This window comes from Epinephelus moara, chromosome 3 (genome assembly GCF_006386435.1).
Source record: "Epinephelus moara isolate mb chromosome 3, YSFRI_EMoa_1.0, whole genome shotgun sequence".
Lineage (NCBI taxonomy): Eukaryota > Metazoa > Chordata > Actinopteri > Perciformes > Serranidae > Epinephelus > Epinephelus moara.
The window spans coordinates 21,491,091-21,504,755 of NC_065508.1; the positions used below are offsets into that span (position 1 = coordinate 21,491,091).

General features: G+C 38.8%; 1 protein-coding gene across 2 annotated transcripts in view; it reads left to right on the top strand.

Moving 5' to 3' along the window:
• si:ch211-283g2.1 (sodium- and chloride-dependent GABA transporter ine) overlaps positions 1–13,665 on the top strand; it is a 66,947-nt gene that overhangs the window by 48,076 nt on the left and 5,206 nt on the right. For both annotated transcript variants that reach the window (XM_050041086.1, XM_050041087.1), the window contains exons 4-10: positions 4,254–4,457; positions 6,247–6,381; positions 6,476–6,680; positions 10,762–10,894; positions 10,988–11,122; positions 12,183–12,286; positions 12,378–12,502. In XM_050041086.1, the coding sequence (XP_049897043.1) occupies positions 4,331–4,457; positions 6,247–6,381; positions 6,476–6,680; positions 10,762–10,894; positions 10,988–11,122; positions 12,183–12,286; positions 12,378–12,502 (964 nt within the window). In that variant the 5' untranslated portion in view covers positions 4,254–4,330. The remainder of the gene's footprint in view (positions 1–4,253; positions 4,458–6,246; positions 6,382–6,475; positions 6,681–10,761; positions 10,895–10,987; positions 11,123–12,182; positions 12,287–12,377; positions 12,503–13,665) is intronic.

Genomic DNA, 13,665 nt, shown 5'->3' on the forward strand with positions numbered 1-13,665 from the left:
TCATTCCACTTGTAGCGACTGCTATCAATAAAAAGGCTGCTGAGAGGCTTAAGTGGGCTCGCATCTGTGACTCGTTCCTTCATTGAATCAGTCCACTTGACAGTTTTATAAGTTTTATTTAGCAAACGAAATAAAGACTTACAATGCAGTGATCTGACGTGACGGTCAACAGAAAATATCAGAGCTCACTCAACCCTGTTGTCTCCATTCCCGCCAGGGATTTAAATGCCCAGTTAAATAACTTAAACCACACCCATGTGTCAACCACCGGATGTGACATACCTGTGCATACATACAAATAAACAATAAACATAAGCAAAATATATATTTTGGCTCTTACACCACTTCTATTTGGTTTTGACCAAGAAAGGCTATACCAATTTTTAATCCCAATTTCTCGGCTGACAAAAAGTACACCATTAACTTGATTACTTTAGCAAAATATTATATACATTTTAAAAAACGGTTTAAAAGAATACCCTCCTTTTGTATTTTTGAAGATATCGATTTTAAAACATACTTGACTACTGGTGAAAATTTAAACCTCAAAAATTATGAATTGGCAAAAACTAATGGGTCACTTAAAGATTTCCGATGGGTCACATTGTCTCTTTCTTCTGAAAAAACTACATATATTGACATATACACCGAGCCATGGTTGGGGAAGACCACTGAGAACTGCAGTATGAACAAAATCTGTGTGACAAGAGTGTGTTGAATCCTGCAAAATCCACAACAGGCTCATCATGTCAACACTGTCAGAAATATTTGCAGGAAATTGCTGTGCCACAGACGAGGATTTTTACACTGGAAGCTGACAAAAGACTCTATGAGACACTCCATAACAATCAGTGGTAAGACAGCTAAGTTTGTGGCTAACCAGAACGCTACCAATAATCAAAGTAGCGTTAGCCACGATGCTGTCTCACAATATGCTAAACCTGGATGATACAGTGACTTTCCCGAAAAATACAGCATCCCCAGGGATACGGCTCAAAAACAAATATAAACTGCCTTATGAGCCAGAAGGTAATTTTATGAATGGGCAGCAGGGAATAAAAAATGATCTCATTCATAAGGGGAAATGTGAAATTAATACCGGCATACTAAAGAAGCACAAGGCACACAAGGACAAAGAATCTGTGCCAGAGGTGAAGGAGAGAGATATCTTCCTTGTGGGAGACTGTACTACCAATGCTGCAAATAATGAAAGGATAATCACATGCTGCTATCAGAGTGCCATGGTCAGTCAGTATGTTTACATGCAGAGTTAAGTCGAGCTACAGCTCGACTAGGCCATTTAATTGGACTACTGTCCTTGTCCCAGTATACAAGCACAGGAGAGGTACTGATTTATTGACCGAAGTATGTCCAACTCCGCTATGATAGGGGGTGATATGCCACCTTTCAGCTTGTTAGCATTGGACCTTTTTCCAGTTGACCTACTACGTCACAGACCAAACACTCGACAAACAAGTTAGCTATAGTTAGCTAGTGGCACCATGGTGGACAACTTTACATCTCTGTACTTTCGTCCGTCCAAAAATACACAGCTCTGGTAACACATTCTCACTCCGCCTTTGTCACATTTTTTGGTCATGGACTTTCCACATCCACGATGTTCAAGGTACCCTGGGTGTATTGGTTGTTCATGTTCTGGGACACCGGGTCAACTTCTGCCTGTTACATACTTTGTCTTTTCTCAAGATACACTTCCGTTTTCACAGGAAATTTAACATCTACATACAGTCTCTTTCAAAATAAACGCACAATGTTGATACAACATTGTTTTTCCTACAACAACAAAATAAAATGTAGTTTGGGTTAAGGCAACCAAAACATGTGGTTAGGTTTAAGAAGAAAGAACAGGGTTTGGCTTTAGAATCTTACGGGATGCAAACACCACTCTCCTGGGTGAAAGTCCATGTTCCTTGGACCCGTCCACCTGTCTTACTTGGTCTTTTGCTGCCTTAACTTTTATCCTTGTCCTGCCCATTTCCCCCTGACTCTTCTGGGCGGCGTTAAACTATAACAGCAACCATTGGTGTATCACACCAACATCAAAGGACGCCTTTTCTCGTTGGCTTCTCACTGCCCAAGTGTCGGATTTCAACAACTTTCCAAACCAGGCTCACTCTGGATGTAGATTTGGGCATGTTGTTACCTGCTTCTTCCTCTGTTACGCATTTATTGCTATTCAACTTCCGGGTCAAAGCCCAGGTTGGAAACTGGGGAGCATGAACAGAGCGCCTAGCCTAGTTTGGGTCTGATTGAGAAATCTGATTTAGTACGATTTCAGTTGGATTAATTTATCATGTTAACATGTATTCTAGTTGGACTAACACAATAAATCAATTGACTTTTCTCCAAGGTTACTGTTACCACCCTATAATCAAACATGTTATTGTGCAAGCTGTTGCCACCAGGAGATTTTTCTAAAATTTTTAACATACTTGATCAGCTGGAAGTACAATCATTTATCAGTGAGCCTCTCCCAACTATTCACAGAACGATAAATAAATTCAGCCGCCTACTTGCACTGAATACATGGCTTTCTAATACCTGTGAGTCTTAAGGAAGAAACTTCACTGACATGTCCCGAGTTAGCTTAAGGTAAACATCTGCTCCTTCTAAAGATGATTTATGATTTCTGATGACTTATTAAGAGACACTAACACATTCGGCAAACATTTAACATAATTCAGTATTAACTGTAGCTCCATGTAAAGTGAATAAATGTCATGTTTCCCAGCTAACCCTCCACTCGTCAGCCCTAATGACTAAATACATATTTTAAGGTATATTGCTGAGTTTATTTTATAACGAGCAATTTTCTAATGCAGGTTGATAATGAAGTCAGACGGGGAAAGACAGGAATATTATGTACTGACGTTGAGTGACGGACCTGTCAGTCTAGGTGTCATTCTCTTCTGCAGATTCTGATTTAATACCTTTTCACTATATCTCGTGAAACACTTGTGGTTTTATTTCTCATATCAACGGTACCTTTGGCAACAGGAACAATCTCTTTTTGTTCTGGTCACATGTTCAACACACAGTTGCTGAAGACACAAATTTAGCTTAGACTGGTTGTTAGTCGTTACAGACACGGACAGTGCAACAGGTACCAGAGCTCTGCAAAGACATTTTAGAAAATGCTAAGTAAATATCAGTTAATTATTTGTTAAAAAATAAATCAGTATTTACTAAACTGAAGGCAAATTATTTTGGAAAAGAACCAGTGTTGGCGGTTAGCCACCAAGAGTAGCCACTGGGACTAACCACAGACAGTCTATGGGACTAACTAGCTCACTGCTACTTCTGCTATCTCACTGGAAGTAGCGCACATAATCATTTCTACAGTAGTGCCCTCAGGAATAAGGTGGATGTCATTTCTCTTTACTCTTTTATTGTAAATCAGTATCCTTTATTATGTTTTGTATTTTAATGCTCCGTAAAGCACTTTGAATTGCCCTGGTGTATGAAATGTGCTATGCAAATAAAGCTGCCTTGCTTTGCCTAAAATGTCAATGTGATGATCATGTTGTTCCTCCTCCAGTGAGTGATATAAGACAATACAGGAAATCAATAAATATCCATCTGGGCGTAGGCCTAATTAAAAAGAAAAGTGCAAACAAAGAAGACTGATTGATGAAAGCTCTTTAGAAAACTGCTGTGTGTTTTTTCTTCAAGGTTACACATTTAAAGAGCCATGAGCCTTACATAGCTGTTCTTATCATAAAGGCTATTGCTACAGGCATGGGATTTCTTTGACAGTGATGACCCCCACCTGAAATCTGTGTTTCAACACATGTCGCTCAGGAAACTCATTTCATGTGTGGCTCGTGTGTATCATAAAAGGTATAAAACACTCAAGAGATATCTCTGAGCTTTAGATTTCTCACTGATGTTAAGTTTTTGGTGTCACAGAGGCAAAGCTTGAGGAACCCATGAAATTTTTTAAAAATATATTAGAATATTTAAAGTAATATTTTTTCATTACAAAAAAAAAGATTTCATAGTTGTGTTTTGTGTCTTTTCTTGCTTCCTAACTCAATAGATAACAACTGTTAAAAAAATATATATTTAAAGCATTTCCACTTCAAAATGAGATTAAAAAATCTTTAACCCTTGCACACTCATTATTCAGCACTAAGATATGGTGACACCTAACTGACATTTCCTGCTCTGTAACCCTCAGAGCTGCTGAGCTAATCATTACAGATAATAAAACGGAGGGTGATATCACCCAGGGTTGCTGTAATTCCAGTCAACCTCTCTATGGAGTTTGGGCCCAGAGAAGCGACGAGTGGTGACACTGGGAGCAGACATGGAGCAACAACGCGACAGACCAACATGGAGCAGGCAGATAGAGTTCACCCTGGCTGGCATCGGCTGTGCTGTGGGTCTCGGCAACGTTTGGAGGTTCCCTTATCTCTGCTACAGGAGTGGAGGAGGTGAGACACAAAGCTGACATTTCCCCCTTAACAGAATTATGAAACCAAACCAACCTCTGTGCTTATACTGTACATATACACTGGGTCTCAATGTGGGGTCCAAAGGTTTACAAACTGTGCTGTTAGTGAGCTCTTTGTCCTGTAGTGATGCTGACTGTACTTAAAAATGTTCTGAACTTACCTTAATGTGCATTTCATGTAAGCGGCCTGTATGTGTTGCATACTGTACTCTGAAATTCAGCTTGTACAGTTTGAAGGAACATTGGTTTACAATTAAAAAAAAAAGGAGAGATACCGCAGCTGACTATACAGAGATATGATATGAGGAGGGCAATGCAAGAACAGGACGACATTCACAAAGTTAAATATTAGAGGACACCATAACACTGTATTTGTACAGAAGCCGAGAACAGCTATGATTTTTACATACTGTTGTCTCAAGATAATACAGCTTATTCTCTTGTGACAAAGGGTTAATTTATGTTGATTCTGGGGAAAACTAAACACCAATTTCTTGAGATATTGAAATAATTTATCACAGGAAAAATCACTGGATGATTATGGATTATGGGTGTTAGTTTATGTTAATTTTGCTTTCAGTAGCTAGACACCCATTAACCAGTGACTGACAGGTTAATTTTTAAATTTTCTTTTGGTCCGGCAATCCAATTACTGTTAGCTTTAGCACCGCATTTCAAAGCACTATCCATTTAGAGGTGGTGACATTTTAATGTTTTGTCATATGAAGTCTTGGTGAAGCCACCACTTTTAACACTGCTGACGGTGCTAACAGAGCTAACAGTTAATTTAACGATGCTAAAAGGGTTTTTGCGGCTTAAAATTGAGGTGCTTACCAGCCGGGGTCACCTGGAGGCTGTGCACAATGTTTCCACAGCAACGCTGTTGGGTTGGGACAGCATTACTGGCTGTAATCGCGGATGATCTGCGCACTAGCTAGCTCCCATCCAACCAGGCCAGGTCATCAGGAAAGCCCTTCAGCCTTGAAGCAAATTTTTGGTATTGCAGTGAAAAAAAAACTGCAAAACTGCAAAAAGCATTTTCCCCATAGGCCACCACTGTAAAAGAGATGTCTGTAAAACTGTTGACAGGATGCCTTAAACTGAAAACAAAGTCAATCATGACTTTTTCTATTCTGAATTTTTGATTTATGGAGATTATGTGTAAAAATGATATATGTAAAACTTTCCTGGAGCTGAGGAAAGCGATTCAAAAATCTGTGACTTCATTACAATGTTAAGTCGATGAGCTGAGCCGTATTCCTGGTGGTTACCCGTTAACCAACTGCCCTCTGTTAAAAGGTACTCTTCCTCTTGATGGTTTCAGCCTTCAAGATCACGGTCATGACTGTTGGACAGAAAGACTTAATGCAATCTCTGCCTTTGTTAGACCTTAATTGAAGTACAGTCTGATGCGTTGATCAATAATGGGTACTCCTAAACCTGGACAGGTCATCAGACTATCGCAGGGCTGACACATAGATACAGACAACCATTCACACTCACATTCACACCTGCAGACAATTTAGAGTCACCAGTTAACCTGCATGTCTTTGGACTGTGAGAGGAAGCCGGATTACCCGGAAAAAACCCATTCTGACACAGGGAGAACAATGCACAGTGCTGCTATTTTTCTTGAGATAACTCAATAGTTAAGTGGTGATCTTGAGATTTAGCATTAAAAAAATAATCGCGAGCACAGTTGCTCTGGGCTACCATACCTTTGTCTGCAAATTGTGTGTGACGTCTGACTCGCTATCACTTCCTGTTAGGTGCCTTCCTGGTGCCATACCTGCTCATGCTGTTTGTATTGGGGATCCCTCTGCTCTACATGGAGCTGACTGTGGGTCAGTACACGAGGAGAGGGCCTGTCCATGCACTGGCTAACGTCTGCCCTCTGTTAAAAGGTACTCCGTGGCATTAAGTAATTTTTCCAGCCACTGAAAGGTGAAAAAAAACTGAAAAATGGACATTATTTTGACATTATTTCTTTCTCCTCAGGAGTGGGCATAGCATCAGTGGCCATCTCCTTCATCATGTGCACCTACTACAATATCGTCATCACCTGGGCCCTCTATTATCTCTTCAGTTCCTTCCAGGCACCGCTACCATGGCAGAGCTGCAACAACACCTGGAACACACCAAACTGTACCAGTCATGCCACCAACAGCAGCTTCTCCTCCACAGCTAGCCAGGAGTTCTTCAAGTATGTTTTACTGTGTGGGAGAAGTGTACGGAGGCCAAGGACTGCCATGCTTTTAGTTGTGTTTTCAGGGGCTCGTTTCTAATAGTAATAATGGAGTAATCTATCTCCATTCCATGAGAAAACAAAAAGCCGATTTCTCGAGATGCCAAGACAATTTATCACGAGAAAATGACTTCCGCTTTCTCAAGACTGCATTACAATTACTGTATGGAGAACCTGAAAATGAGTACCTGGTTCATTTGATCCAAGCTTTCCTCATGCACTGTTCATATGAAAAGTAATGCACCAAAATTCGTGCATATCCCACACAATGATGAGCCAGTAATTCATGCATAACCCACATAATTTGGACAGCCCGGTCTCACTCCAAAGTCATTGAAATCCGGTGCTTGGGCATCAGAAACCAATGAAAAAAGGCATCCTTTAACGTCAGCAGAGGATGGCCGGTTGCCGTTATGGTTTGACAGCAGGGGTGGGCGGGAGCAGTGGTGGATGGGTCCAACAAACACCAACTTTCACCCAAGAGAGCGGTGTTCACATCCCGTAAGACTCTAAACCCTGTTCTTTTTTCCTAAACCCAACCACGTGTTTGTTATCGAAGGAAAGAAAATGTCAATTTGCGATGTTGTACTGACGTAGTGCGTTTATTTTGAAAGAGACTGTATGTTGTTGTTTATTAAATAGCGATGATGTGAAGGTGATGAAGGAGACTCCGATGACACCGTCTTGCTTGCATGAAGAAAAGGTTTATTACAAGAAGTACAGCATCTATCAAGCATCTAGATTGCTTGGAGAGGGTTCGAAGCCAATGTGAACTGCTCTGAATAACAGCCCCAAAAACCCTGCTTATATAGACTGACATGTCTATGAAATGTGAGACAAAGTCAAACAGACGACAGAGAAATATTCTAGTTGGACTTCACCAATCCTTGACCTGGGCCATAAATACCTTCTTGACCCTGACCATATATACTTCTTGACCCTGGGCCCCTAACTGGTCATCTGTTCCAAAGCTTCAGAGTAGATCATAATACACTACAATGTAAACCTTAAATTTCCCGTAAAAACAAAAGTGTATCTTTAAACAAGACAATGCATGTAACAGGCTGAACTTGACACGGCACCCCAGAACATCAACAACGAACGCACCCAGGGTACATTTCATGTCATACGTGGACATGGAAAGTCCTTGACCAAACATCAATATGTGACGAAGTCGGAGTGAGAATGTGTTGATTTGGAAGGCTGTGATCACGTGACCATTGTGCTGAAGGGAGTTAAGAATAAAGCCGGAAGCGGGCTCATTATGTGGCGGGTTGGGGTGGTAGATGGGTCACAAAACACAGGACTTACCTGTGGGACTTTCCCCAGGGGACCTGTGTTTGGAACTGAACTGTGAGTGAATTTTTCATGCCTAAACCTAAAGAGACCCAACCATTTCTTTCCTAGACGTAACCACAGTAACTTTAGCTTGACTTTGCGTTAAATACTGCATGTCATGTGTGCATTTTCGTAGAATATCGTACCAACTGTTGTATGCAGATATGTTAGATCACACCTGACTTTAACCTTCATGATCACTGTCATGTCTCATGATTGTTGGGGGGGATTCATAAACGACAACTGATCTAAATTTGATCTCCAACAGCAAGACACATTACAATCTCTGCCTGTGTTAGACCTTGATTGAAGTATAATCTGATGTGTTGATCAATAATGAGTACTCCTTCCTCCTTAATCTGACATTTTTTGCTTAAATCAGTTGCTACAGTTGTCAAGACGCCATGTACACATGCTTGCATGGTACTCCTGATCTCTGATAAATATTTAACTTAATAAGAGGAAATTACCTTTTATTTTCATGTGATAAGGAGTTGATTATCTTATTATCTTGATATAAAAAAAACAGCTTGTTTTCTTTAGATAATAAAATAATTGATTTAGAGATGGGTTTTTAAAAGAAATTGCAAGCACTGCTGTTCTCGGCTTCTGTACCTTTGCCAGAGAAATGTGTGTGTGTGCTTGTTTTTCAAGATAACGAAATCATTAACTCGTGATCTAAAGATAACGGCATTAAAATAAATAATAATTAATTGCAAGCACAGCTGTTCTCAGCTTTCGTAGTGGCCAAATTATAAAATCAGACTAGATAGCAATTAGATTATAGCAGGATTACAAAATCCCTGTAGTTTGGTAAGAGGCTTCAGCTCTAACTCTTTATATATCTATCATAAGAATGTGTGGAAAATGTTAAAGGGACAGTTCACCCAAAAATCAGAAATGCATATTTTTCCTCACGCTTGTCTCGATTGTTTTGAGTGGCCAAGTGTAGGAGATAGTCGCCATAGAGATGTCTGCCTTCTTTCCAATATAATGGAACTATTCATTTTCATTCATTTTCTGTAACCGCTTGTTCTGTTGGGTGTCGCGAGGGGGCTGGAGCCTATCTCAGCTGACATTGTTGTGAGAGGCAGGGTACACCCTAGACAGGTCATCAGACTATCGCAGGGCTGACACATAGAGACAGACAACCATTCACACTCACATTCACACCTACGGACAATTTAGAGTCACCAATTAACCTGCATGTCTTTGGTCTGTGGGAGGAAGTCGGGGTACCCAGAGAAAGCCCACGCTGACATGGGGAGAACATGCAAACTCCGCACAGAGGGGCCTGGGTTCAAATCCCCCACCCTGGGTTTGAACCAGGAACCCTCTTGCTGTGAGGCGACAATGGTAACCACTGCAGCACTGTGCTGCCGATAATGGAACTAGATGGCAGAAAATCAAAATTGAAAAACTCAACAGCAATGTCTCTTTCGAGAATTATGACCCGGTTACCTGGTTACCCGGTAAAAAATACCACAACCCGCTCCCTATGTAGACATAAATGGCTCATACTAATATTAATATATGATATTATCGTCCATTACTGCCATTCTATCCCTCTATATCCTGCGAACTGGACCTTTAAATCTGTTTTAACCTTGAGGTTCATCACTAGTCTTCTGTTAAATGTTATAAAGTATTTCTTCTGTTTAAAAGTCAAACATATGCTGGTTCTTTGATTTTAATGTGGATAAACTGGGGAAGTATTGTGAATAGCCTTTCAATATGAAATGTGTCATGCTTAAGAAGCCACATCTTTCATTCTGAGTATGTTGCTGTTTAGTAAGTGGAGATAAACCTTGAGTTTTGGTTTACTCATTTACTTTTTTAACTGTGGTTGGCTGATAAATGTGGGAACGGAATGTGTAAGTGTAAAGTGTAAGTTAAAACAACTAAAGTGACATGGGATGTGTCAGCCAAGCAACCTTTAGTGAATGATAGTGAAAGCAACAACATGCATTTGGAAACTACTCATTTGTTGAAATTCAGGGAGGACAGTTTGTTTCATAAGCAGTTACGGGACTACTATTACTATTATAACTATTCTTATCTGAATATGTGGGCATGCATGAATTATTTATAATATGTGTGGTACTGGTTGTGATTTCTGTTCAGTGTAAACATCAACCGGATTTTTATCAATACAAAGAACCATTCAACTGACTGATCAGTGCTTTAAACCCTTTTTCCTAAATCTAACCACCTGCTTTTGTTGCCTAAACTCAACAACTTGCAGCAGTTGTTGTGGGGAAAAAAATAAATATGCGGTGTTGTATAGACGTAGTGCGTTCATTCTGAAAGAGACTGAATGTAAATGGGAAACTTCCTGTGAAAACTGAAGTGTATTGATATTAATTAAATGCTTACAGGGGACACAGATAGTCTCAACCAAACAGTGTTTGGTTGATAAAAAAATGTCAGTAATAAGTGGTCAGATGATGACGACACAGCAACCAGTACAGAACAGAAACATTAATATACCCAATATGGAACCCTGTGGGATGCCATATGTTAATGCCTACCTGCCCACTGTCCATCAGATTATAATGAAACATTTATTACAATAGGAAAGAATTGTGAAACTTTGTTAATGGCTAGTGTGTTCAGTTTTAATGTGTAGCAGGATTAATGTGAAATGTAATCATAATATAGTATTACTGACATTTTCTCCTTTTTTTGGGCTTCTTTGAAGATATAAGATGCTGCAGCAGACTAGTGGAGTAGAAGAAGCAGGAGTGCTCCGATGGGAGCTTTTACTCATTCTCCTTCTGGCTTGGATCCTGATTTACTTTTGCATCTTTAAGGGCGTGAAATCAACAGGCAAGGTGAGTGAAAAGAGCAAGAAATTAAGAAAAGAGGATGGAGCGAGACAGGTGGACAGACAGTGAATAACAACCCTTGTTCGTCTCTGTTTGTAGGTTGTGTACTTCACGGCCCTGTTCCCGTATGTTATCCTGATTGCCCTGCTGGTCAATAATGCGCAGCTTCCCGGAGCTATAGATGGAATAAAATTCTTTATTATGCCGGAATGGGACAAGCTGCTCTCAGTGGAGGTGAGACAAAAGAAACAAAGAGACAAGGAACTTCTGTCAGACACAGGGGAGCAGTTAACTATGGAGGACAACAAATAACTTAAGTATCAATAAATGCAGAAATGAATAAATAAACTACAAAATTCATAAATACAGAAATGGGAATGAATAAATAAGTTTATTTGTAAATATGGGAATAAATAAATGAATAAATAAATATATAAAGAATTTTGAAAAGAACTAAATAAATGTATAAATAAAAATGGGAATAAATAAACAAAAAAAGTGTATAAATAAATACATGAATAAATAAATATATAAAGAAATTTGAAAATAAATAAATACATGCATAAATAAAAATGGGGATAAATAAATAAATAAATAAATAAGTGTATAGGTAAATATGGGAATAAATACAGAAATGTATAATTACATGAATAAATAAATATATAAAGACATTTGAAAATAAATAAATTAATGTATAAATAAAAATGGGAATTAAGTGTATAAGTAAATGTGGGAATAAATAAATAAATGTATAAATAAATACAGGAATAAATAACTATATAAAGACATTTGAAAATAAATTATAAATGAATAGATAAGTGTATAAGTAAATTTGAAAATAAATAAATATGGGAATAAATAAATAAGTGCATAAGTAAATATGGGAATAAATTTATAAATGTATAAATACATACATGGATAAATGAATATAAATAGAAATTTTAAAATAAATAAATGAATGTATAAATAAAAGAGTACAAATGCCCAAATAAATAGGAAATGGAAATAAATAGATAAAATACAAGTTGATAATCAAACAGGGCATTAAACAATTCTACATTTCTGTGCAACTATTTAAATTTCTGTGTCAGTATGTCAATGAGGTAGAAGGTCCTAACGTCTGCATTTATTTTTCTGTTTATGCATTTATTTATTTATTCCAGTATATATGCAGGTATTTATTTATTTCTGTATTATTCATTGATACTGGTAGATTTACAGTAGCACTGATATTGTTGATGGTTGTTACTGTCAGTGATCAGTGGTTTTGGCTGATCATCCCTCTGTGTTGCAGGTGTGGGTGAACGCTGCAGCTCAGATCTTTAACTCCATCGGGATCGGTTTCGGCTCCCTCTTGGCCATGTCCAGTTACAACTCCTTCAACAACAACATTCTGAAGTAATAAGCCAAAACTCTCACACTCAGTTTCTCCCTCAGCAGTGACAGTAATGATCTCTGCGCAGTAGTTAAACATCTACTCTCCCCACAGGGACACCATGACTATAGCCGTCATCAACTCCCTCACCAGCATCCTGGCAGGTTTTGTCATTTTCTCTGCTTTTGGATACATGTCTTACCTGCAGGGCATCCCTGTCAGCGATCTGGCTGTGGATGGTAAGAGAGCAAAACAAGTAATATAAACAGTCTTGATGAATATTCTTCAGCTTCAGGGGAGCTGGTTTGATTTAATATGGGTTCGGAGAGTGTCACATTTTTTACCCTAATAATACTTGTGTGTGACTGTGTAATTACTCCTGGGGTGGAGAGGATGCTGCAGGGCAAGACACCTAAGTGAGATGCTTTTTCAGTCCCTAAACGTAGGTGTATTTTAGCAACCTGTGTGTGATTTTCCTGCGGCGTTTTAGGCACCAAATGTGGGTGCTTTTTAGCGAGCCGTGCTTTTCCAGCGGAGATTGTGCCCCAAATTTTATGAAAAACCATGATTTTTTACAACCATAATTGAGTGTTTTTTCTGCCTAAACCTAACTATACATTAACCACAGCGTCGTTGAAACGTAAAGTTTCAAACTATCGCTACACAAAAACATGCAAATATAACATAGCTGTAAAACCTCAATTAATAGCCCAGGCTTTTATTTGCTTAAATCACCAAAATCAACGGGCCTATATTTGGGACAGGCCTTTAATTTATTTCACACAAAACTATTGCTCAGCAAAGATCGGGAAAGAAAATCAAATTGTTTTTTTAAACCAGTCTGATTATTACTTGTATAAACATTAAGCTTCAAATAATATATCAATTATGAATCATTCATTTGATCTTGCTCCGACGGACAGCGCATCAGAGAGAGACGGCACCCGGCATACCGACAAATCACCACTTTATCCTACTATAACAATACTCACAACTTGGATTCATTTGATCTGACGACCCTTACGGACTAAAGGAATATGAATAACTTACAGGGTAATCGAGGACACACAATTTAAGGTAGCCAACAAATTGCTTTAATACTTACTAATAATTTTACTAGGCTAGTAAAAGGGACTAGGCTTTTAATTGAAGTCTTATGGTATCCTTTGTTTGTGGAGATGTTCAGTGCCAGCATTTATTATGGCGATTGGGTTGTTTATTGCCTCCTTGTACACTGTGATGGGTCATTTTTTATGGGAAAGTAAATGCAGAGTTACAACCCAATGAAAAATGTCATAACAGGGAATTAAAGCGATGATGATACGAACAAAGGAAAAAGGCCAGTTGATATAAATGTGTCCTCTTATGGTGCGTTTAGATGGAATTAGGCAGACGGTAGACG